Source organism: Hemicordylus capensis, chromosome 3 (genome assembly GCF_027244095.1).
Source record: "Hemicordylus capensis ecotype Gifberg chromosome 3, rHemCap1.1.pri, whole genome shotgun sequence".
NCBI lineage: Eukaryota > Metazoa > Chordata > Lepidosauria > Squamata > Cordylidae > Hemicordylus > Hemicordylus capensis.
This window is the reverse complement of record NC_069659.1, coordinates 282,712,986-282,739,668: the sequence shown is the minus strand read 5'-3', so window position 1 is coordinate 282,739,668 and position 26,683 is coordinate 282,712,986. Positions and strand designations below refer to the sequence as shown.

The 26,683-nt window shown below is 42.7% G+C and overlaps 2 protein-coding genes across 7 annotated transcripts in view; one reads left to right on the top strand and one right to left on the bottom strand.

Moving 5' to 3' along the window:
• PCGF6 (polycomb group ring finger 6) overlaps positions 1 to 22,983 on the bottom strand; it is a 67,623-nt gene extending 44,640 nt beyond the window's left edge. For 2 of the 6 annotated variants that reach the window (XR_008320099.1, XM_053311900.1), the window contains exons 1-7: positions 20,588 to 21,075; positions 19,306 to 19,405; positions 17,936 to 18,032; positions 16,437 to 16,492; positions 14,090 to 14,149; positions 10,650 to 10,758; positions 6,415 to 6,442 (exon numbers count right to left, since the gene is read on the bottom strand). Coding sequence is in view for 5 of the 6 variants with exons in the window: in XM_053311900.1 (XP_053167875.1) it covers positions 6,415 to 6,442; positions 10,650 to 10,758; positions 14,090 to 14,149; positions 16,437 to 16,492; positions 17,936 to 18,032; positions 19,306 to 19,405; positions 20,588 to 20,872 (735 nt within the window). In the remaining variant the exon portion in view is untranslated. The other 4 variants (XM_053311902.1, XM_053311903.1, XM_053311901.1 and 1 more) reach the window with 4 other exon arrangements.
• The window catches only part of TAF5 (TATA-box binding protein associated factor 5), a 28,345-nt gene continuing 22,630 nt past the window's right edge, over positions 20,969 to 26,683 (top strand). The window contains exons 1-3 of the mRNA XM_053311879.1: positions 20,969 to 21,185; positions 22,995 to 23,683; positions 26,176 to 26,410. Coding sequence (XP_053167854.1) covers positions 23,125 to 23,683; positions 26,176 to 26,410 — 794 coding nt within the window. The 5' untranslated portion in view covers positions 20,969 to 21,185; positions 22,995 to 23,124. The remainder of the gene's footprint in view (positions 21,186 to 22,994; positions 23,684 to 26,175; positions 26,411 to 26,683) is intronic.

Genomic DNA, 26,683 nt, shown 5'->3' with positions numbered 1-26,683 from the left:
CAGAAATAAGCCGCATCACATTTTAAAAGTTAAAGAACATCTCTTCCTTTCTAAAGACTTGTACATCGTTTCAGTAAATTTAAAAGAAACTGTGTAATATACTAAGGGAACAGATTAGTTTGTAGTACCTCACTACTTACAGTAAAAGGCTCAAAATTTTCTTAATTCCCCCACCCCACCTACTGCCTTGCCAGAAAGGAGATTATTAATGACGATGCAAGACATTACAATTTATAACTGCATTCCATACCTTCAACAAAGCCTGTTTTTCAAGATCTCAATGAAATGAGACATTCAAGACAGCCTTATTTACAGCTTAATAACAAATGGAGAAGACAGTATGCCGAGTAAGAATAAGACTTTCCACTAAGACTGAACTGTATCACCACAGAAAGAACTTATATTGAATTGCTATTTTAGAATGCTTTTCTATTTGAAGGACCTCCATTCTTGATATATAACTGGAAGACCAAACTACATGCCACGCACAATTATTTACAATTTTGCCCTATTTTTAGCCTACTTTCCAGTAGGCTTATGAGATCACCCAGCATTCTGTGTGTCTTTCCGCGTGTTGGAGTGTCCCCCACCCCACCGCACGATCAGTTTCGCAACGCCTGGACCAATATGAACCAAATCGGGTACAGTTGTAGGGACACATAGGGACACATCAGTGGCGTAGTCTGTGATGATGTCATCCACCCTGATCCAAGATTGATTATTCATTCATTCATTCGTTCGTTTTCTATACCGCCCTTCCAAAAATGGCTCAGGGCTGTTTACACAGAGAAATAATAAATAAATAAGATAGATCCCTGTCCCAAAGGGCTCACAATCTACAAAGAAACATAAGACACACACCAGCAACAGTCACTGGAAGTACTGTGCTGGGGGTGGATAGGGCCAGTTACTCTCCCCCTGTTAAATAAAGAGAATCACCACATTAAAAGGTGCCTCTTTGCCAAGTTAGCAGGGGACGCATAAACTTCTGAGGCGCAAGTGGACCGCCTAATTGATTTGAACCAAACTTGCTACAGCTGTAGGGACACATAGGGATGCCCAAATGGCATGGTGTATGATGATGCATCCACTTCAATTCAGGATGGCCAGCACATGAACATCTGAGGTGCAAGCGGGCTAATTTGTGAACTGCCTAACCAATTTAAACCAAATTAGGTACAGTTGCAGTGAGCGACACATAGGGACACCTCAACAGCATAGTTTGTGATAATGTCATCCACCCCGATCCAAGATGGCGGACGCATGAACATTTGAGGTGCAAGTGGACTAACTTGTGGACTGTAACTGATTTGAACTAAATTACGTGCAGTCGTGGTAAGCGACACACAGGGACACCTCTGGTGTAGTTTGTGATGATGTCATCCAACCTGATTCAAGATGGCGGAAGCATAAACTTTTCATGTGCACTAACTTAAGGACTGTCTAACCAATTTGAACCAAATTTGGAACAGCTGTAGTGAGTGATAGTGGTGCAGTTTGTAATGATGACATCTACCCCTATCCAAGATGGCGGACACATGAACATTTGAGGTGCAAGAGATCTAAGTTGTGGACTTCAATTTGCACCAAATTTAGCCCAGATATAGAGACAGTGAAAGGAAAGTAGGCTGATTAGTTCTTACCAAAACAACTCGTTTTAAGTTTAAAGTAGCCACCGGAGGCTGCAAGAGGAATAGAAGATGGTGGGGAAGGTATTTAACTCCTTTCCCCTCGAAATCCCAAGCTGCTTTTCTTCTTGTGGTGGAAAATATACAGGTCCCTCCCTATATTTTCCCCCCTGTAAGGAGAAAAGCAGCTTGGGATGGTGGGGTAAAATTTTGAATAGACAAATAAGAAGGAACGACTTAATAAGCCCCCCCCCACTGATGTTTTACTCAAAGTTGCAGCCTACCATGGCTACCTTTAAAAAAAAAGTCTCCATGAAAGGGCAGAGTTATGCACAACTTTGTGTTGTATAGTTTGGCAGTGAAAAACAGGTTGCTTACCTGTAACTAATGATCTGGAAGTGATCTGTTGACATATGGGTTCAGCACCTGCACAGGACCTTATGGGTGGAATGCTATAGCTCCTTGTGATGCACGTGCTTGGTGTGATCATTATTTAAGGTGGCCGGGGTGCCATTTTCTCCAGTTCCTGGTCAACCACTGGAGTAGATGATAATCCATAACTGTGAATGGTAAGTGAAGTTCTCCACAGTACTATCTTAATTCACCTTCAAACTACTGCAGTGGGAAGGCATGGGAGGGTCTTATGGATGCCGACAGATCACTCCCTGATCATCAGTTACAGGTAAGCAACCTACTTATCCGAATCGTGATCCATTGGACAACCATAAGTACGGGTGTTTAGCTAGCAAATATAGGAGGAGGGTGCAATGGTTATTGTAACACTCTTTTTAATATGCTTCTCACAAAGCTTGCTTCCACTGCGGAGTGAAGGTCGATGGCATAATGCTGTATAAAAGGCAGCTCCAATGACCACATTGCTGCTTTGCAGATGTCTTTGAATGTTGTGCCAGACAAGTGGGCTGCAGATGCAGCGTAAGCACGAGTAGAGGTAGAGTGTGTCCCAACTGATTTTGGTGGATTTACTTTCTGCTGTTTGTATGCCATCAAAATCAGCTCCACAAGTGAATGTGACAGGTGTTGCCTAGAAATAATTGTCCTTTTGATTTTCCTTTGTAGGATATGAAGAGGTGTTCATTCAGGCAGAAGCATATGGTATGTTTCAGGTAATATAGCAGGGACCTGCGTACATCAAGTGAGTGTATTGCCTTCTCTAGAAGAGTAGACTGATCTCTGAAGAACGTTGGCAGCACAATATCTTGATTTAAGTGAAAATCAGATACTATTTTTGGCAGGAATGTATAGTCCATGAACATCAATACCTTATCAAGATAGAACCTAGTACAGGGAGACACTGATATTCACAGGGGTTCCGTTCCGCGGTTGTATAGCGGATATGGAAACCGCGGATATCGGGCAATGGGGAATTGGGGCAATGGGGAATTGGGGCAATGGGGAATTGGGGGTTAGATTCCTGGTCACTGGGGAAATTGCTGGTTTTCAGCCAAATTTGGGAGGGGAACACAGAAGGAAGCTCCTTACTATGCTTTGCTGCTCCTCCCACGTAATGCTGTGCCCCCAAAATGCCTGAAAACTGGCCAAAAATCACCGGGTTTTTGTTTGTTTTTAAAAATGGGAGCCATTTTGTGGCTACGAGAAACAAAATGTTGACTGGAAATGACCTCTGCGATCATGTCTGGCCACTTCCGACCTGCAGATACGCGTGGTCAACATGCAACACACACACACACCCCGCTTATGTTGAAGTTGGGTGTCTTTTACCCAAACACGGATATGCGAATCCGCAGATAATGAGGTTTCTCTGTAAATGGTGCATCTACAGGCAAAGCTGTTAGCTCACTTACTCTACAGGCAGTGGTAATGGTTACTAGAAATGCAGTTTTTAATGTAACCTGTTTTATTGGGGCTGTTGCTATGGGTTCAAAGGGCCCCATGGTCAAAGATTTTGAAGATGTGGCACAGTCAGTCACTAATGCATTGGAGACAGGATATTTTAATAAATATTGTCTTCTTCCTGAATCCAGTAAAGGCCCTCCAGCCCCTTTGATGTTGGGGTTGGTGTATGGATGATCTCCCAAGTGGATTGAGCTGCATGGGAAATTAGTGGCAGCATTGGTAATGCCACTGGATTTGCAGTTTGAGAGGCTGACATAAAGTTATATATTGGGTCATCAATATTAGTTGATTGTGTTTTTAGGTCAAGTACCAGCACTTCAAAATCGGAAGAGCCATTTTTTTCACTCAAAGATAACACTGTAGGTGTAGGAACATCATGAGCAGGTCTAGGAGCCTTGGTGCTCTGTATGGGTAGTCTTTGAATTTCTTTAGCAAGAACCATAGTTTGAGTAACGGCAGTCATTAATGCAGGTTTTACTATGGGCTTGTCAAATATAGGAGGTGCACCTCCAAGAGGAGTTGAAGTCTAAGTAGCTAACACCGCAGTAGTTGGCATCACCTTCACCAGTTTTGCAGAAGCATCACCTGCTCCCAGGGTCTTATCAGGTACTAGTTGTGCCAATGTGGATGAAAGTGAAAACATAGTAGTACGTGTTTGTGATGGCTTAGATTGTTTTGCCTTCTACAGCCTGTATTCCTGATAATCACAGGGCAATCCAGAAGTCATGCCTATGCCTCCTGTATTTGATGCCCCTGAACATGGAGCAGGAGCTCAGTTGAGAACCTGCATGAGTGCCATTGTGAGGTACTTGCTAGAGGTGCAACCAGATGCGAAACTGGCGAAGCAAAGCAGGCTGATGGGCGTAACAAACTTTGGCTTATGGTAGGTGCTGGTGACACTAATAGTGTTTTCGGTATCAAAATTGGTATTTCTATCACCTCTTGGGCTTCATCTGGATCTTCACCCAAGCTCTGTGGGAGGAAGCCCTTAAATGTCAGTGTCAATGGTGTACTGCTATTGGAGTTTAAAATGGATAGCAGTGTTTTTGCTTTTGAAGGATCCAATCCTGCATCCAAACTCTCTAGGTCTTCTTTGATATTGAAGGACAGTGGAGGTGGAGAAGGGTCTCGGTGTCAAGGTGTGACTTGTCTTGAAGCTGAGAGAACTGGGTTGGTCAGGGGCAATGAAGCCCCTTGATGTTGATTTGTTGGTGTCGATGGAGCTAGAGACTGAATTGGCATCGTAGCAGGTAAGATCGAAGTCAAGCGGCTACCTGCCTCTTGGAGTGGAGCGTTCCATGTTGATGTCAGATGTCCAACCCCACTGTCTTTCGGTGTCATGGACAATGTTGACGGCTTGGAATGTTTAGTATGCACGTGCTGTAGCTCTGTCAGAGATGGCGTCTTGTCTGCAGTTGGATCCAGACTCTTGCGGGTTTTGGAGCTGAGGATTCCTCATCCGGGGAATGTCTTTTCTTCTATATATGGTGCCAAATGGCAGAACCTCCTAGTGATGAAGGAGGTTTAAACAATGGACCTGACGAAGTGCTGGATGTTGTAGCACTGGATGTCAAGGGTTTAGACTCCTCCTTCTCTGCAGACCTTGGTGGTGTTGTCAGTATTGGCTTCGACATTGATTTCAATGTCGAAGGGGCATCCGGTCTTGACATAAGGAGCCTGAGTATGTCATCATACAGAGTCGCCCGTAATCTGGGTGCTCGATTCTTCCTATTTTGAGTGGGAAATGACAAATATTGCAAGTGGTTGTGTTGTGATGTTCACCCAGGCAAATCAAGCAGGAATCATGGTGATCTTGGGAAGGTAACTTTGCCCTGCACTCTTTTAGAAGCTTTCTTTTAGAAGTTTTCTTTTCAGTCTTTTGATCCATTACGAAGAAAAATGGTTGGTAAAACGGTCTGAGTCAAGCCAGAGAAACAATAAAATAACTTCTTTTCCTTCAGGAGAACTCACATAAAGGGAACCGATCTGAGTCGAGGAACAAGGAAGAGGAGGTCTTCACGCTATGGTGGTCGGATAGGAACTGGAGAAAATGACACCCTGGCCAAGCATGTGAGGCAGAGTGCAGGTACCACAAAGAGCTACAGCATTCCAACCACAAGGTCCTGTGCAGGTGCAGAACCCATACCTATGGATGGCCAATGGATCACGATTCAGATATATACTTTACCTGCTATGTTGAAGAAAGGGAAAACTGAGCAATTTTGTAACAACCCCATATAATCATCTGCTCAAAAGGTGCACCAATATTTATTTGTACCACCTGCTTTACAAATTTTAAACTATTAACACCAGTGTTCCCTCTAACAGGGATTCCCAGATGTTTTTGACTACAACTCCCAGAATCCCCAGCTGCAATGGCTTTTGCTTGGGCATTATGGGAGTTTTAGTCAACAACATCTGGGAATCCCTGTTAGAAGGAACACTGATTAACACCAGTCCTCAGACACATAGATTTTGGTGATGCCTATGAGCCTTATCTGAGTGCAATTTAATGCCTGGCCAATCCCCATAAAGCACGGGTTCTTAACCTTGGGTCTCCAGATGTTTTTGGACTACAACTCCTATCATCCCCTGCCACAATGGCCAAACACTGTGGCAAGGATGATGGGAGCTATAATCTAAAAACATCTGGAGACCCAAGGTTAAGAACCCCTGCCATAAAGGAAAAGCAGTCTAGCTGCACACCCCTTTAAAAATGCCCATGGTATCCTTCAAGCAAAAATATAACATCCCTGCTTCCATAATCTTTCTTTCTCTCCTGTAGTACTGTGTTTGTAAATACAGTGTACTCCAGGACAGAGTCACTCATTTTTAACACACTATATTTAGTTTTAACTTTACATGTCATTAAAATAATACACAGAAAGATGAATTTTAGTAATATCCATACCTTAAAATTCCCTGAGAGATCATTAGCTCTGAAAGAAAATAGCAACACAATAAATTCCTCTAAGCTGGATATGCATTTCCATGCTCAAACTGATAAAACAATATCATTATATATAGCTTTCGCACATGTATATGCATCTGTTTCTTATATATGATCACCAGCAATATAAATTGGTAACTACCGTAGCTGTGAGAGTGCCAGTACTGCATGCTCTCAGCTCCTAATAAAAAAGGCGAGTGGCAGCATTCAGTACCAGTTATACAGTTCACCCAGAAGTTACCAAAACATGGATCTCGGTGGCAAAACTACTATATTCTTAAGCACATTTGGTGAAGATGTTATGAAAAACAAAGAACATTCCTGGTTGGATCCAGGAACACACCAAATAAGAAGCCCTGCTTGGAAAACAAGCCATCTAGCACAGGCAAGTCCACTTATCTCAAATAATGCAGGTGACAGGTCACTAAATCATCACTGTCCAATTCAGTCCCAGTGTTAATTCTCATTTAGCTTTTTATAGCATTTAGAGACTGCTTCACAGTCATAACTGTTGCTCAGTTGAATATGATAAATAGAGAGGCTTGGTGTCATTAGCATACCGATGGCACTTAGTTCAAGCTTTGGAAATCTCATGCAGCACTTCATACTGTATAAGTTTTAAAAATCAGTAACAATTTGAGAAACAGTCTTTTAAAAAGCAGTATTTTTTGCAAAGAATATGAATAATGCTTAAAGGCTCAGTTATATAAATAGCTGTTTTAATATGGCCACAGGAATACCCTCATCACAATGTTTATTACCGCAAATCTCTCTCCCTTTTCAACAAAAGTTCTTGAAGTAGATTGCATTTAAAAACTGACCATGTTAGTTTTCAATCGCAATACTTTATATTAAGGAAAATATTCCATTTGACTTCAACAGAACTAGAGATGTAGTTTTAATGATTGACATCATTAGATATCTATGTTTAGATTTTTGAATATCTTAAAAGGCACATAGCATGCAAGATTGAGAGAGAATAATCATAAATACAATTGGCTATCTAGGTAAATTTCAGAGGATTGACTGCATTTCCTCCCTAAAATATGGGAACACAAAGGCACTCAGAGACAAGAACTTTATCTTTCAAAATACTTTAGGTCTAGTGCTTTATCTACATGCATGTCTAAAAGATTAACAAGAAAGGCTGAGGGGGGAAATTATGTTATCCGAAGAGCAAAAAATACCAGATTTTCTATTCCAGGATTTTGATCTTTTTGATCTCTTCCCACTACTGCAGCAAAAACTGAACGACTGCAAAATTTAGCTTCAATAATAAGGAAGCAGTTAATTACAAAATTACTCCTATTGATAGACAAAACTAATCTTTAACATGTAACAAACATACCTTTATACTATAATGTTATGAGGTGATTTCTACGTATTTTTGAAAAGGCAACACAATTTATTGGGTGCTTATACAAAGTCTGCATGAGTTCATAATAAACTTGATAAATGGTTTTTTTGTTGTACACAAACTAGTCATCTGTAAATTAAAGATTAAGATCTAGAAGTTTTTGTTTTATTATGTTTCTAGTCATTTACAAAATGAGGAATCTTTCAGAAAAAGGTAGACTAGTAAATTTCATGATGTCTTGGCACATGTATTTCTCATTTATGATAAATGATCCTGAAAACATAAAGCCAATAAACAACACCAATTTGATTTTAAAAATGCAGAAAAGGTTTTTTTGTAACTAATAAATTCTGAATTTTTTAAGGGTTGAAAGATTAAAAGAGTACTGAGAAAATATAAGAAAAGATTTTTTTCTACCAAAAATCATACATAAGAATGACATGTATACTCTTAAACAGGTTTCTGGACAGCACAGGAACAATCCCATCTTAAAAGCCTACCAATATTTTCTCTCTCACAAAAGACTAATTTTTCTTCTGCACTAATATTAACTCAGTTAAGCAATAGCAATAGCACTTACATTTATATACCGCTCTATAGCCGGAGCTCTCTAAGCGGTTTACAATGATTTTGGGCATATTGCCCCCAACATTCTGGGTACTCATTTTACCGACCTCGGAAGGATGGAAGGCTGAGTCAACCTTGAGCCCCTGGTCAGGATCGAACTTGTAACCTTCTGGTTACAGGGCGGCAGTTTTACCGCTGCGCCACCAGGGGCTCTTTCTCAACATTCTCATGAGGACATGTTGGATCCATAAACGTTTGTCATCTTCCCACCTTAAATATATTCTTTACAGCTAAGATTAGCGACACCTCTAAACAAAGTGTAGTAGCAGCATGAATATATTCTTTTAGTAGTATAATATTGCATAAAGCTGCTAGTAGTATTTGAACAGTACAGTTAAAATTCAGAAATCATTCATGTCTTAGCAAAAACCAAGCCTTAGCATCTTAGAGACTAACAAATTTACTGTATTTTAGCATGAGCTTTGTGGATTAGAGCCCCTATTAGATGCATGAAGCATTATCCTCAGCAAGGCTGTATGTATATTATTTACACACACACACGCACATTCATGAGATAAAGAGCAGGGGAAAGGAGTAGGCGCCCAGACAAAGGCGCCCAGACAATTTTTATATAAAGTTTGAGAGTATAGTGAGGATTCACAATGGTGGCAACATAAGTCTTCCCAACTATGCAAATTAATTTGCATTAGAAGCAAGATACAAATGTGGTTTGTGTTTTTATAATAGTATTCTCAAGCCAAAGTCTGCAAGCTGTCACTGCCACCTAGTGGCGCAAAATAAAACAAGACTGAAAAGAACTCAAAGGTACTAATCCCCCACAAACACAAACATCTCCCTCCATGCCCCATCCCAGCTGTCACCAGGGTCATATCGGGTTCAGCTTCCTGTAAAGGAGTCCCCGCCACCCCACACACACACACAATGGAAGTGTGTGGTACTGCATGGAGGCAGCCGCCTCCACTTGGCTCAATGGTGCATTATCAGATACAGGGCTGCCAAAGCACAGGCCTAAATTCATGTATAAAAATGCATCAACATTGTGCAGATATAGGTTCAATGATTATATGAATTTTTAAACTACATGTACATGTTCTGGAAAGCTACAATTGGCCATGGTTCACGTGTGCCAAGGAGAGACGTACATACAATTGGCACACAGAAGGATATTTTTAAAAGTTTGTTTAAAAGCTTGATACCCTGCCCTACAACAGCACCCAGAGCAGCTTACAAATAAAAAACTAAGCACAGTTTGGAAGACCACCACCAAATCAATTATTCACAGTGCAATAAGACAAACCAGCAATTTACCAAACACTAGAAAATAGCAGGCACTAAACCATGGAAGAAGAAGCAAATAAAAAATCCCACATAGCATCCAAGAAAAATAATTACCCCACGCCATATTCACTCTGAAGAGAGGAGTCTTCACTTGGTGTTTAAAGGCCTGGGATGCCCTTTCTTAGGGGGGGTATCCTAGGAAGTTGGTACCATAGCTGAAAAGACCCTACAGCTTATGGACAGCCTCAGACCTCATTTGACAGTAGAATCCAAAGCAAGGACTCAGATGCTGAAGTGCTCTGGGGAGAACATACTGGAAAGGGCAATCCTTAAAGTACCTAGAGTCCAAGCCATTTAGATAGATATTCTGTCTCATTTTCCATATACAGAAACATTTTCTGAGCTGGGGAAACTACACTGTCTGAATCATCCACCAAATTCTTCAGACAGAATACTTCATATAAATTGAGCAGATTTATGCAGAACTGCAAATTTGAGTTTAGGAACATAGGAAGCTGCCTTCTACCAAATCAGACCATTGGCCCATCTAGCTCAGTATTGTCTGCACAGACTGGCAGCAGCTTCTCCAAGGTTGCAGGCAGGAATTTCTCAGCCCTGTCTTGGAGATGCCAGGGAAGGAACTTAGAATCTTCTGCATTCAAAGCAGCAGGTGCTCCTCCCAGAGTGGCCCCATCCCCATCTTACAGTGCTCACATGTAACCTCCCATTCAAATGCAAACCAGGGTGGGACTGGCTTAGCAAAGGGGACAATTCATGCTTGCTACCACAAAACCAGCTCTCTTCTTCTTAATCTGTATAACAGCTCTTGATCTGTTGAAATCAAAGAGCTAATAAGAATCCAGAGGAATTTATACTACTGTTTAATGCATAAGAAAATGCACAACATTAACAGATTCCCATATACTCACAACTGAAGTCTGGTAACATCTGCCAGAAGTCTAGTTCCACTTACCCAATAAATTCCAGGAGTAGTGACATGTCAAGTTCTGGCGGGATTCGGAACACTGATCCTACAACTTTGCGGGGCCTTCCCCTAGTTGCAGTAACTGGCTGGGGCACAGCTAAGAAATAATAGAAAGCAAATAATATATCCACCACCTACAGTAGGACACAAGATGAAATGACATACTGCATAGAGGCATAACAGTTCAGGAACACATAATTCAAATCACTCTCGAGGCTTACCTAATGTTTTTGCTACCCAAAGAGCACCACATCACTACCTTGACTGCAGAAAAGCATTTTAGTTTTTAATGTATTTTCTTTTTAAGCCACGGTCTCTAACTTCCCTCCTCTCTGTGCCCAACACGGCTCTCTCTCTGTTTTTAGCAACACTATACGTCTTTCTAAAGATCTCTCTCCCTGTTCATTTTCCTTCTTCCCCCCTTTCTATTCTATAGCTCACTCTCTTGCTCTCTCTACACCCCACTGCACATTCCCCCCTCTCAAAAGCCTACGTCTCAGCTCTTCTCTTTCTGCTCTCCATAGTACCTCTGTCTGTGCACCTCCATCTCCCAAGCTGTCACCCTCTATATCTTTCTGTGCAGCTCTAGTTCTTAGCTACCATCTTTTCCTCTTTGCATCATCTGTTGCCCCCTTTGTTTCCCTCCCCAGTGCATCTCTCCCTCTGCATCTCTCCTTCAGCAACTCAATTTCTCACCACACAGGTACCCCATGTTACCCTCTTTTTCCTCTGTACTCCATTGCATTCTCTCTTCTCTGTAATACAATCTCTTATACCTTCTTTTCATCCCCACCCCATAGGTCTCCCTCTCCCTGCAGTCCTATCCACCAATTAACCCATTTTTCACAAGTCTTTGACACACACGAGTCATGTAGCACAGCCAAAACCTGGTGTTAATGCCACCATGTGGCTCTAAATATAGGGAAAGGAGGAGCAGTACTGATGTAGGCAAGCCTCTACAGGCCATCTACCCACCAACTCTGCAAAGACAAGGGCCTTGCTCAGCACATAAGAAGCTTCCATCCCCCAATTTGGGAGGAGGGGTATGTCATGTTAGGCTTTGGAGCAGGTGTCTGCCTAAAGGGTGAGCACAATATAAGACACTCTTCTTTTGAGTTCTCTGGCAGTGCAGAAGATTTGGGGGAGGAGAAAGTTAAATTATAATTTAATTATTAATGTGGCTTATCTCATCTAGCAGGGAGGTTATTAGAGTTGGCCTGGTGAACATAATAAATGCTTTTCTGAGGGAAAGCAGAATGCCTCATCTTGAGGGAATTATTAAATCACTCCTTAAAAAGCCTACATTGGACCCTTTGGAGCTAAGCAATTATAGGCCAGTCTCTAACTTCCCATGGTTGGGCAAGGTGACAGAGGGTGGTGTCCTCCAATTTCCAGGCAATCTTGGAGGAAACTGATTATCTAGACACATTTCAAGCCAGCTTTTGGACAGCTATAGTGGGGCTACACAACTCTGGCCCTTCAGCTGCTCTTGGACTACAACTCCCTTTATCCCCAGCCACAACAGCCAATAGTCAGGGATTATGGGACTTGCAGTCCAACTTCCACAGGAGGGCTGAAGTTGTACAGCACTGGGCTATGGAGCTGACAATGCTTTAGCTAGCTTGGTGGATGATCCTTCCATCGGGAACTGACAGAGGGAGTGTGACTCTGTTGGTCCTTTTAGATCTCGCAGCAGCTTTTAATACCATCAACCATAGTATCCTTCTGGATAGTCTGCAGAAGCTGGAAATGGGAGACACTGTTTTACAATGGTTCTATTCCTATCTCTCAGACTGATTTCAGATGGTGTCAGAGACTGTTGCTCTTCAGAATGAGAGCTTTCTAACTCTCTAAATAAGTTCTCTAAATACATTAAGGGAGGAGAGCTGGTCATATGGTGAACATGAACTCTCCCCTTTGCTTGGTTTGAATTTGGATGGGTGAATACATGAGACCACTGTAACATACTCCTCTTGGGGATGGAGCCATAGCTCAGTGAAAGAGCACCTGCACACTTTCATGCAGAAGGTCTTAGGTTCAATGATGGATTAAGAAATAGCCAGAGTAGGTGTCTGCCTATGGCAGCAAAATTTGAGGAGTGGCAACTTGCCACTCCTCAAATTTTGCCATGCCTCTCTGGGGGCTGTGGTGGAGGGAGGGAGGCAGGCAAGGGGAAATCCCCCCCTCTTTTCTCTCAAAAAACTGCAGGACAGTGTAGGTAGTTGGCTGCAGGGAGAATGGAGGGGGGCGAGGAGGGAAGAGTATCACCCTTTACCTTTTAAAGAAAGTGCGTGCTGCTATCCCTGATTTGGGTGGTGGCCTCTGGCCCCTCCCCTCCAGTAACAGTGAGGGTTACTTATATAGGAGGCGTCACTGGCTTGCTCACTGCTCGGCTTGAGTGAGCTCTCCCCCTCATTTCAAGTGAAATAAACTGTGTTCAGGCAGCAAACGGCTGCCTGAAATGAGCGGCAAGAGCTCGCTTGGGCTTTTTTGGAGCCCGGGACAGGCTTGGGCTTTTTTGGAGCCCATGTGATGTCATTGAGAGAACTCATACAGCCATCAAGAACCCAATTTGTGTTTGGACTTACTGTGTATGAGTTCTCTCAATGAATCCCTATGACGATCTCCCAAACACAAATATATACAGACCAGAGAAGCTACTCTGATAGAGATATTATTTGTTTGTTTGATTTCTAAACCACCCTTCCAAAAATGGCTTAAAGCGGTTTACACAGAGATAGACTTGTTAAAAGGACAGTAACTGAAAAAATTCCTGAGGAAAAAACCATGAACCCCACCAGCTTGGGGCTGTCTAGGGGGGAGTTGTGGTACAACCCACCATGCCCCCAGACCCACTTTGGGGTACCCTGGCACCATCCAAAGGTGGGGGAATGGGGCTGCCTCAAATCCCCATTATTTCCTATGAGAGAAAAGCAAACGTTGGAAAAATCTTCAAAAATTCATAAAAAATTGTAGGAGTGTCCAATTACTTTGGGGTTCAGTGGGTGGTTGGCACCCCTGGGTGCCTACCAGCCACCCCAGTTTTGTGCCCCTAGGTGCTTGACATAGGGAGTAATGGGCTGGTTCGAGTCACCATTATACCCTATGTAGAACCTTTTAGAACTGGTTCAAACTCGAACCGAACTGGGGGTGGGTGGGTTGTCGAGCAAAACCAAAACCAGACCTACCCACCCTGGTTCAAATTCGAACCAAACAGGCCAAACCAGTTTTGTGCACATCCCTAGTCAGAATACCAAGTTACATCATCCACTGATCAAAAGCAGCATTGCAACTGTTTAAACCACCCTGAGCCACTTTGGAAGGGCGGTATAAAAATGGAATAAAATGAAATAAATAATAAATAAATTTAGCTAATTTAGAAACACACAGAGTAATGTTGCTACTCCCCCAAGTATTTAAACACTTACCAGGTTTAGGTACTTCTAGACCTCTCTCTCGGTAGAAATCATGCATTTGCTTTTTCTCTCCTAAGAATATGCAGAACAGGGTGTTGAGCTCTCCAAATATAGGAACAATACATAGGGCTGTTTCAGATGATACTCCTTTCAAAACAGGCAATGAGTATGTGTGTATCCTTCATGCCTCCTGACATGCAGGGGTGCCCAGGGGTGTATCTAGGGTGGGGCAGGCAGGGCACGTGCCCTGGGCAACACTTGAAGGGGGGCGCAAATTCTTATAATTATTATTTTTTTTAAATGGCCACCAAAAACAAAATGGCCACTGCACATGCTCAAATGGCCTCTGTGAGGCCCTAGGCCACGCCAGGCCTCGCAGAGTCCATTTGAGCATGTGCGGTGGCCATTTTGTTTTCAGCAGCCATTTAAAAAAAACCAACAACAATTATTTTTAAAAATGGCCACAGCACATACTCAAATGGTCTCTGCAAGGCCCTAGAGGCCAGCAGTGGGAGGGGTAACCTTTGCAGATGCCCCCCCTCCCACGGCCTATAGGTAGCACCCCAAAGGGGCTACAGGTTAAAAAAATTAATTTAATATAATATAAGTCACTGTACACATATTCAGTTTGGCACTATGTACAGAGAATCAGGGCTTGTGAATACTAAGCTGAAGCTTATGAGCTAGGATAGTATTCATTTGCTCTTACTTTGCTTCTTATGATAAGTGAGTTAAATATGGTGTCTTAATAATATGGCTATTAATGGTGAGTTTGTCTTTGAATCAGTGTGAAATCCTTAGTATTAAGGCCCACTGGGAGCTTCTAGCTGTTTCTCTCATTTTAACTGTCTTTCTGAAATATTAGAATATATTCCAAGCAGTGACACAGTTTACTCTGTATAGCATTTAATTATTTTCAGAATATCTGGGAAAAGCCAAATTCTCCATTTATTTTTAAAACTTATGTAATAGTGATGCTACAATGCATAGTAGAGAATTAGATAGGCACTTCTGTTTAGTTTTTCAAGTACACCTCCACATAGTATTTGGGTATTTCATGAGCCCCAGCATACTGAAATTTGTAGTTTTTCAGCATTTTTTTGGTCTGGCTACGTCCACTGCTAAATAGTTTTTGAAATTTTACAAGATTAATGAGCTTGACATATTTTTCAGCTGATATTATAGTAAAGTTATCTGAAAGATGGGTGTCAGATGTTTGGACAGGGGGCGCAATTTCAGTGCTTGCCCTAGGCACTATTTTCCCTAGATACGCCTCTGGGGGTGCCTGTCCCTAATCAAGTGTGAGGGAGAAGTTTGGATGAACCTGCCTCACACAAGTAGGGAAAAGCACCTCTGCTCACTGGAGCAAGGAGTTACATGCTTGCAATGCATGCAAATCTTCGTCGCACATGGTGAGGTGGGCAAAGTATTGTCCAAACTGGCCCACAGATATTTCATGGGTCTAGTAGTTGGTTAGCTATGAAGCACACAATGACAAAGGCAACCACTATTAACACTTACCAGGATTCTTCATACATTAATGGCATCACTTCACTTTTAAAAATGTTCACCACATCACAGCACAACTCAACTTGCAAATCATTAGTTAGCATTCTTACATTTAGCTGGTTTAATCCCTCTGGTTTTGACAAACCAGTCAACACACCAGCAAAAGTATCAGCTCATGAATACAGTGAGAACATGACAGGACTAAATAATATTATTATGGAGTAAGCCTTGAATGGATTCAGGACTGACACAGGAAACCTAGACATAGTGATCTAAATTATACAGATAAATATGTACGTGGTCCCCCACCCACAGTTGATTCTGCTTCTGAAATTCATTAATTTCAAAGTATTTTTAATGTTTTGGCAAGGATAAATAAAAGGAATTAAGGATACAGAAATAGAGACTATTTTGGCTACAGAGAGAGTGGTCATTAAAGCTTGGGGCAAGGGAGAAGAAGACGAAAGATGGGAAGAAGGGAGAGAGATTGATAGATAGCTGTGCAAGTCAACAAAGTCAAATCTTCTTGGAACTAGATCCCTGTATCTTTGGGGATTTCTCCAGCCACCGCCACCAAGACTAAGCTAAACAAAAAAAAAACACCTTACAAACTTGTTTGCTTTTAAACTGAATTTTGAATTGTTCTGTTTCATTCCGTGCAACAAGTCTGTGCTTCTGCAGCAACCTTATAAACACAAAATATGCACAGACCTAACCTTAAGGATTTGAAACAAAGCAACTTAGGAATATTGCCCAACACAAAAAGTGCCTGCATTACATCTAACATACTTCCTAGTAAAGCCTAATTTTAGCTTTATCAATAGCAACCAGCTTAAAATAGAAGACTTACTTTCCTCCAAGTTGACAACTAGTTTATAAACTATATCTTGCAACTGTCGATCCAACCTGCAGGAATAAAGAGAGCAATTGAAAATAAGTTACATAGCAGCACAGAACTAATAAAGAAGGAATAACGAGGAGCTAATACCGAGGTATAGTCACTTTGGCGGTCAAACAGAAACTCAAGAAGTGACGCCCCCAATCGCCGTTTACAACGAAAGCACGGAGCGTGTGCTGGGCAGAGTGGGCATCTCGAGGAGCTAGTTAGTCTATCCACGAGGTCCCTCTGCAGGTGCAGAACCCCATTTCATTATGAATGCAATGGATCACAATCCAGATCCAGAAGCTATTTTAACAGCCCCAAAGTTGTTCATGCCCTGGTTACTTCCAGGTTGAAACAGAGTAATGTACTTTATGTGGGCCTTCCTTTGGGAAGAGCTTGGAAACTGCAAATTGTATAGAATGCAGCTGCCAGGCTTTTGGTTAGGACAAGAAAGCAGAACACTTCACTCTGATTCTTCACTGGATGCCAATTTGTTTCCAGGCTCAATTCAAGGTGCTGATGTTAACACTAAAAGCCTTACACAGCCTGAAAGCAGGATCTCCTCAGAACTGTGTCCTCCCACATTAACCTGCCTGAGAACTTCAATCTATTATGGAGGCCCTCCCACCATGTTTCCCTGCTGTCAGAAGCATGGACACAAGAAAAAGAGCCTTCTCAGCATTGGTGCCCAGATATGCAATACCTTCAAGGAGATATGCCAGTTTCCAGGTAAGAACTGTCCTACTCTAGCATGCTCTTCCTTTAACCTGCCAATTGCTTCAAGTTACTGCTTTACAGTTTTCATTACCACAATTACTCTATAGTGCTTAAAAGCTGTAACTTCTGTTAGATTGCTTTGAATTGTTAGCCATGTTGGATAAAGGCAGGATATAAAGTATTTTCAACTATGATAATCACTTATTAGGTAAATGACCCAGCCACTCAACCAGGGGCAACTCTGAGGGAAGTACTGATGTTCTAGCTCACAGATCACAGTTAAAGCAACATTGTTTATGAAGTCTTTGGCAATAGTGGATTGGTGCCCCAGAGAGAATAAGCAGCCCAAGGGACAACCCTCATAAGGAAGAGTTTCCTACATGAAGCAAATTCTCTTCTGGGATATGTGTGAGGGTTTTTAAACCTCACAAAATTTCAGTTTAGTTGAATTTACTTGTTTTTAACTGTTCAATTTTAAACTATGCATGTTTTACTTTGGTTGTGAACTACCTTGACACACTAGTTACAGGCAATATAGAAATACAATTCTCTGGTCAGCAACCATAAATAAACTGAACTGAACTACAATAAGCAAATTACTTCTGCAGACAGAAAGAAGTTTTCCTCAGACATGCATGGTTGATTTGAAAATATTCAGTTGCAGGTATCTGACTAGCACTCTAAAACAGATATGAAAGTTTTCTTAAAGCCACTATTCCTTTTACAAACTAAATACAGATAATCATTACCTGATATTATAAAGGGGCTGTGTCTGATGTACTACAATGTTGCACTTTGGACATCTATTGCTGTAGTAGAAGTGTCTAACTATGCAGCTTTTACAAACTGTAAGAAGATAAATGAATTGGTATTCACATACTATTACAAAGTAATATTCAGTCATCAAATATAATTCAGAATATGCAATACATGTTGGCTAGAATGCCATGCAAAAACAAGAAAAAATAATTAAGATAATAAGCAAATCTGATACTGGGTTCAGAACTACAGTTTGTTTGCAGTTTTAGGAAGGCTGTCTTTTAATAATGATATTCCACAACCTACAAGTGGAAGGCAACATAGATCTTAAAAGTTGCAATACACCAGTCACGTGTTCTGATTTTCATAAAATAGATTTGACAGTGCTTCAGCAAGACCTGCAAGGAGGTACAGTGCAGAGGAAAGAACATGCACACACCTTTTCCTCTTAAGATCTTGATTCCATTTTCCTCTCCACAGCAAGATGTTTCTTAGTGATGAATACTAACCTCCAAAATTGCTCAAGGGGTCTTTTATATGTCATGTTTACAACTATGTCTCACTAAAGTTTGGAATACATGTACCTTACTTAGTGGTACAATTAGTCTAACAATCTTTGGTCTCCCTAAATGGATCAAGCATCTATTTGCCTACCACAGGGTGGACTGAAGGGGATGCAATCGAGCTAGACACAATTAAGAGGGAATTCTAAGCACATGCACCAGGAAGTTCAATACCAATAAACTCACTGGGACTTACTTCCAAAGTTTAGACTGAGCTGTTAAAACTCACAATGAAATCAATGGATAATGGGTGTCAGACACTCCAGCGCTTAAACCAGGAATTTCATGGCCTATGGCCAGGACTTACCTAGTAAACTCTCAACATAGTAAGATACCTAAGACTGAGCATACTCAAACCTCAGAGCCTGTATGCAATATTGGCAACTACAGCTGGCTGGCAACATGAAGCCCCTAGGCTGACCAGGTGGCCTTGTATAAATACTTCAGGATCCATACTACCACTGTGGGCTGAAGAACACAGTTCAGATCTGGATTTGCATATGCCCATCCACAGCCACAGCTTGGTCCTAAGAAACAGCAGAAACTTAGAGTAGCATAATCACCCAAGTAGAAGATAATATTTTAAGATGTATGTGGGAGGCTGAACACAAACAATCATGCACAAGAATTGAAAGGATTTTAGAACAGCTTGCATCAGGGAATGAAAAAAACCAAGGTGGGTATAATCCAAGAACCACCCTGGAAATATATATGGATTGTTAAGGTTTTTCAGAATATCACTTGGATATCACCACAGAGTTACCAGAATTAAACAGCAAATGAATATTAGTACGTACATGTATGAAGGCACTCGGTTATAGTTGTGGCATCTATAAAGTACCCCTTGCAGATAGAACACATTATATATGGTGTCAGCTCAGATAGGTTTATCATGCGCTGAAAATGGAAATGAGAGTTATATCAGATTTTTAAAAGTGTGCTTGTACAACCAAGGGGAAATTGACAGATATATCTTGCAGATATGTAGCAGTTCCACAAAACAGGACTTGCTGACAGGTGTCATCTTGTGGACTGTCTTCTACTCTGCACAGATCACACAATAAGAGGCAAACTTGTGGGAGTGGGGAGAGCTCTCTCTGGCACATACAAAGATGTCATGTCACACTGGGGAAAAATACAATGAAAGGTGAAAAGGCCAGCATCAAAGAGTGGCCAAGTTGGCCTGACTTCAAAGGCTCCAGGGATTGTACCTCGAGGCAGCAGCAAGACTGTAAATCTTGTGCGGTGCTGCCATCTTCCACTCACCTCCTCAGCGATATTCTCATCTGTAGACTAAGAAGCAAGTGGTAGAAGGCAGTGGAAGTACAAGTCTCACATTGGCATTAGGGCTTCCTAAGCAACCCCTCGGCTGACTTTCCCCAAATCTCCCTGGGATGATACAGGGACATAAGGTATTTGCCAAGATGGGTGGGGAGGAGAAAGGGGTAGAGAAAGAGCTGCTGCTGGTGCCATACACCCCTCAATTGGTACAAAGGTGGGCTGGGTCATGGCATACAGTCTGCCCACCTCCAGTCTCTCTCCCTATTCAGCAAAGCTGTGGGATGCAGAGGGAGGGAACAGAAGCACCAGTTGAGGCCCAGTACAAAATGTATTTATTTATTGAATTAATATACCATCTAGTACAAAAATCTCTAAGTGGTGTACAGAATTAAAAACATAACACATTTAAAATTCATGAAGAGATAAAATCATAATAGATAAACACATTAATTTTTTTATTTTTTTAAAAAATACCCTCTCCCTTCAAATACGGCACCTCCCCAAGGAGATGAGCACATCTGGGAAGCAACTCTTAACTCCACCATTCCACCAGGAGAGCAAAGCAGCATTTTAGCTTCACAGCAACTTTGTTAGGAAGGTCAGAGAAAACACTAGTATTCTGGGGAAGAGTACAAGCCCCGTGGCGGTCTGAACCTGCGTCCCCCCACCCCAGCCTAATTCTGGAGACACAGCCCCACACGGGCACTTTTCGACGCATGATGTGCTAGGAGGTGCCCCTTCCCCGGAGCGCGCCCCGCTCGCGCAATCTTGCGAGGGAACCGACGATTCCCATCTTACCTCCTCCTCGTCGTCCGAATCCGTTTCTGCCTCTTCCATCCCAGAGATCCCGAGGGGGTCCCTGGGCGGCCCCTCCTCTGGAGTTTCTTCTTCCTCCTCCTCCACCACCTCTTCCTCCTCTTCTTCTTCTTCGTCCTCCATCTCTTCGTTCCCCTCATCGCTGGACTCCGAGCGGCTGCCCCTGGGGAAGCGGGAGCCCCCCGCCGCCCCGGAGCAACCCGGGGCTTCCAGGGGGTCTCCTGCTTCTCCCCCTCCCCCAGCCACAAACCCCTCGCCTTTCTCCATGTCTCCCGCGAAAACAAAGGTGCGGTCCACTTTGACAGCACAGAAGCCACTGAGGAAGCGCCTAGAACGAAGACGCCTTTTACCAAGAGCACACAGTTTTCCCCTCAACGATCTTCCCCATCAAACAACATAAACGTGACTACAACCGCAAGGCGCGTGCGCAAAGCCCATTGCCACCTGCACACACATAGGGCGCCCGCATTTTTCTCGACATCCCTACCTGGGTGCAAGACATAGGCTCTCTCTCGCCCCAAGTTTTTTTGATGTTAGAAATCAGGAAATCCTCTGAAATTCAGAGTCCTCTTCTTTTCGAGTAAGTACAGTATAACCTGTTGTTGTTTTTTAAAGGTGTAGTGTTACATTCAGAGTCCTCTTCTAATCGGGTAAATACGGGTGCTCTCTCTAAGCATTCTGGGAAATTGAGTTGGGATGTGCGTTTTTGGCGCGCGCACTTTAAGAAAGCATGAACGTTACTTCAGCACGATGGCCATGATTTGTAGATCAAAGACACCAACAGGCAAGCGAATTTCGGTTTCCAGACACGAATGATTTTCTTAGCGTTGGCTGTTCGTGTCTTTGATCTACAAATCATCAAAACTGATGAATTCGTATTAAATCCCTTTTGTGCCCTGACTGAATAAAATCTGTTCAGTTGGCCAAATTGGAGATTTGATATTCCGTTAGTCTACATACAACATGTATTTATATGTTAGTATTCTGGCGTATTGCGGTGGCCATTTTCGCTATACGTTGGCAGTAATAAACATTGGCGGCGGCACTCGAAAAGTACTGGATGTATTTATGTATTTTTCTCTGTAAACCGCTCTGAGAACTTTGGTTGAAGAGTGGTATATAAATATCAGTAGTAGTATTTAGCCGCATATAGGTTGTAGTCTTATGCAAACGAGCCACCTACTGGCACACCGGGGGAGCAAACTGCCTAGAGAGCAGGAGGCTGTTGTTTGGAATCCCCGCTGGTGTGTTTCCCAGAATATGGGAAACTCCTATATTGGGCAGCAGCAGTAATATAGGAAGGTGCTGAAAGGTATCATACTGCACAGGAGAAGGCAATGGTAAACCATTCCTCCTGTATTCTGCCAAGAAAACCATATGGCTCTGTCTGTGGGGTTGATACTGGCTTCGGCACAACCTTTCCTATGCAAACATTAAGGTAGGTAAAGTGTGCCGTTAAGTCGATTTTGACTCCTGGCACCCACAAACTCTGTGGTTTTCTTTGGTAGAATACGGGGGTTACAATTGCCTCCTCCCACGCAGTATGAGATGATGCCTTTCAGCATGTTTCTATATCACTGCTGCCCGGCGGTGATTTGAACTGGCAACCTTCTGCTCGTTAGTCAAGCATTTCCCTGCTGCACCACTTAAGGCGACTATGCAAACATTACCTGGAAGTAATTTCAATAGAACTAAATGGGCATAGAATCTCCATTAACTTCAATAGCATTTATTTTCAGCATAAAGCTGTAATCCTTGGTTTACCAGAAAATAAACCTCATTGAACTCAGCCATCCGCATATTGTGTAGTTATAATTGAGCAGATGAGTTCAAAGAACCGCCCCCCCAGCTCCACCCCTATTTTCTTCATTATCCCCTTAATCCGAGGGGCCAGGCAAACAAGGTCCCCTCTCTCTTAGTTTAGAGGCACTATTAGTTGGAAGATTAACAAAATGCAGTATTAGGAGTCTCACATTGTGAAATTCACAATTCCTTTTTCAGAGAATCCTCAAAACTCTGCTTGCTAGTTTCTGTATGAAACACTAATTCACGTTGAGACAATATACAATATGTACTATATTTCTTTCAAAGGGACAGATATTCTTTTTGAGGAACTGAGCTTTGTCCGATCCGTAATACACTTCCTTTGACAGAAATAAGCACCATTTAAATCAACCTGATTCACTTCCACGCAATGTGTTTAGGTTCGGGGCGGGGGTGTAAAGCCGGTTGACTGAAGAGGAACCAGGTTAAATCTAACAAGAATCCTTCCTAAGCCTCTCCGAAAACGAAGGGTTTTACAAATCTGTATGTGTAAATACGTTCAACAAACAACACGAAGTACCATCTCTCTTTTCTTTCCGTTCCCCTCATTACCGCAAAACGACAGGGAAACCGGAAGTGCCGTAAAGCATCAGCCAGACTGTCGCTAAGGGTTCTTGGCCTCACATGGGGGCACTGTGCCCTGAGTGTCGCAAACACGCGGGCTGCCTGAGTGAGGGAGTCCGTTGGGCTCCAGTATGGCTGCTCTGCCGGAGGAGCCAGCCGAAGCGGTGACCGTGAAGCCAGACCCTGATGCGGGAGTCGCCCCACCGCCGCCGCCCCCTCCTCCTCCGCCCCCACCCGTTCCTCCTCAGTCTCCGGCGACAGCAGCAGTTGCTGCTCCCCCTCTCGCCCCCTCGGTGGCCGCTACCCCCACAGAAGGAGAGCCGCTGGACTCGAAGCCGCCCGTGGCCGTCAGCGCTGCACCGCCGCCTGCCTCCCAACTGCCCACCGACCGGCAGACGCTGCTGGCTGTGCTGCAGTTCCTACGGCGAAGCAACCTTCGGGAGTCGGAAGAGATCCTCCGCCGGGAGGCGCGGCTGCTCGCCGACGAGGTCGCGGCTGATCCTAGTCCCTCGGCGTCTGGAGCCCCAGCAGCCCATGGCGGGGAAGGACAGGAGTCCAGCCTTGGGATCGCCACCGCAGGAGCCGGGGATGTGCTGCTCAGCTCCGTCACCTTTGGCCAGACCGGGGCGGCCGTTCCTCCTGCGACCGTCGCGGCACCTCCTGCAGTGCCTCTGGGTCCTCCTGGGAAAGGTGAGAGCCGAGAGTTACGATGATGCGCTCAGGGGAGCGGTCCATAGCTCTACTCTTGCTATTTTTATTCTGCGGTTGCAACAGGAGAGGTTAGAATTGAGATATATAACCCAAGTGGAGGAATAACAGTTCTGTATTAACGGTCACACAGTTTGGTTTGCACCAGACTTGTGTTGGAATCAGTGTTCTCTCTAGTTTTTTTTTCATCTGTGTGTGGAATGAGTATTCTTTTGGGTAGCAGTATCAAGGCAGTGTGTGTACCTGCATTCAGAGTGGGGCCCTCCTGATTCAACCTGAGCGGGATCTAAAACTGATTGAGTGGACACTAAAAAAACAAACAAAAGTGCAAGCCTTAGGGTTGGAGTTGCTGTAAATGTTTACTGTGGTCAGTTATTATTTATTTATAATATTTATAAGAACAGCCCTGCTGGATCAAGCCCAAGGCCCATCTAGTCCAGCATCCTGTTTCACACAGTGTCCCACCAGATGCTGCTGGAAGCCACAAGCAGGAGTTGAGGGCATGCCCTCCCTCCTGCTGTTACTCCCCTGCAACTGGTACTCAGGCATCCTGCCTTTGAGGCTGGAGGTGGTCCACATAGACCTCTCCTCCATGAAGTTATCCAAACCCTTCTTAAAGCCATCCAAGTTGTGGGCTGTCACCACATCTTGTAGCAGAGAATTCCACAAGTGGATTATACATTTATACCCTGTTCCTCCAGTGCACTACTGCTCGGGGCGGCTCACAACAATAAGATAGACACAGATACAATAAAAGTAATAAAATGAATTAACTTTTTTAAAAAGTCGGATTTAAAAGCAGGGAAATGAGAAGGCGAAGCAAAGTTTAGGATAGCATTCACTAGGGGCCTTATGAATGTGTTGCCCTCAGCCCTTTTGGAAAAAGGATTTAATAAGGGATTGTCAGATTTTGGCCTATGACCTTGTGGTGCAGGCATCCCTGAAAGCGTTTCACATGTGCTCTTATATTGCTTCCTTTACTATGATACTAGGAAAGAACTCATATTCCCTTTGTCAGAGCAATTTCCAAGAAGAGCTGACTGCTTTTATTTGAATTTCTGTCTTGAGGATCAAAATAATGAGGTTACTAAGGTGGCGAAATTCTTTTATGTTGCTATTAGACGAAGATCTTGTTCAAGGTCTAATTCATAGGAACTATTGTTTTGCCGTTTATTATGCATTATTTTATTGTTGGTATATTGTGTTTTTAATCCTGTTTTAATCTTTGTATTTCACTGTATGGCCTATGGCTGTAATAAATAAATTGATTGAGAGTAAAAACCACAATTATTAGGTTCAAATTAAAACTGAAAATTATAAGAAGCTAAAGAAGCTTCTCTTATGGTAGAGTGAAAAAAAGAAACCAACATAGCATTTTCTTGAGATCACCTACACAGCTATTTCTTATGTTTTTATTCTGCTTTTCAGCTAGATGGGCTCCGAAAGCAGTTTTACACCATTAAAACAATCCACTTTAAAATCTGCAATAAAACACAAATAATAAAACCAGTGCAGATAAGAGGAACAGATTTCAGTGAAAAACCCCAGATTCGTGGGTCAGCGCACCCACATCATGCTGTTCACAGTTGGATTTTGGGGACCATGTAGTAGAGGCAGGAAGGAGACTGCTACTAAAAGATGCTGAAGAATATTTATCCCAGCCCAACAATGTTTTGGGGTGTGTGTAAATGGTGTGGAAGGACTCTGTTACTGGGTCAGTCTGTCTCAGTTTTGTAGGGAATACTAAAAATTGTTTTCTGTAGCCATGCACCTTAAGTTTAGTTCTCATGGAATATCTGCTGTGGACAATCTGTATAGGTCCAAATGATACATAGTTTTTCTATACTTCGGGAAGCAGTTTGTCATACTGAGAAATCTGTTTGCCCCCAGCAACTCGCATTTTTCATTTGTCACAGACAAGTAGACTAGTGGATATCATGAACCCTGCAACTCACTTTGGTGTCCCTTGGAGGCACCCTTGGGAAACAATAGAGTGTTTTGAGTTTCCCCATTGTTCCCTGTGGCCAAAACACTCGGAATGTTTTGAGTTTTGCTCCATAGAAACAACCAGGTCGACCGCTGTTTTGACAAAAAGTTTCAGCCATCTATGTTCTGTTTCAAGTTCAAAACAAAATGCAAAATCCATTTTGTGCACACCCCTAATAGTGATAGTTTTGAGTGGCTTCTAATGCAGAGGGGGGCACCATCTTGCATTGGAGCTGTGCAGCTTACTGCAGAATGCAGTGAAATGGCTGTTATTTTTATGAACATTGAGCTGGTAAGAAATTTATCAAAGTGCACTCCAGAGTAATCTGCTGAGTGTCACTAGTTATCTTTATTGCACCATCAATGTACACAGGCACTTTACAGAATAAATTCAAGCAGAAATGAGGTTCTTGCCTTGAGGTTAGGATTAAAGTACTGAGATATTGAGTAGATACATTGACTTAACTAGGTATGTTAATGTTTTGCAGTTGGAGTCCTTGTAGAAGATCAGCCAGATGTGAGTGCAGTATTGTCTGCCTACAACCAGCAGGGAGACCCAGCACTCTATGAAGAGTACTACAGTGGACTGAAACACTTCATTGAATGTGCCCTGGACTGCCATCGAGCTGAGTTATCACAGCTTTTTTATCCTCTCTTTGTACATATGTATTTGGAACTAGTCTACAATGGGCATGAAAATGAAGCAAAGTCCTTCTTTGAAAAGTAATATATAATTTTGCATACACAATCACCACTTGTATTGTATCTACACATTTAACTACTGCAAATGTCTTGTTTAGTTTTTAAGATGTGGAGCAAAGGAAGTCTACAGCATTTTCCCTATAGAAATTGTGTAAGCCACTTTTTCAAGACTGGCTTTCAATGCAGGAACAACATATACCTGTTTGTGTGGAAAATGCATATGGTTTTCTAAACTCTTGGGAGGGCCAGGAGAATGGAGCATTGGTCTTCACTTACCGTGAAGGCTCCTTCTTG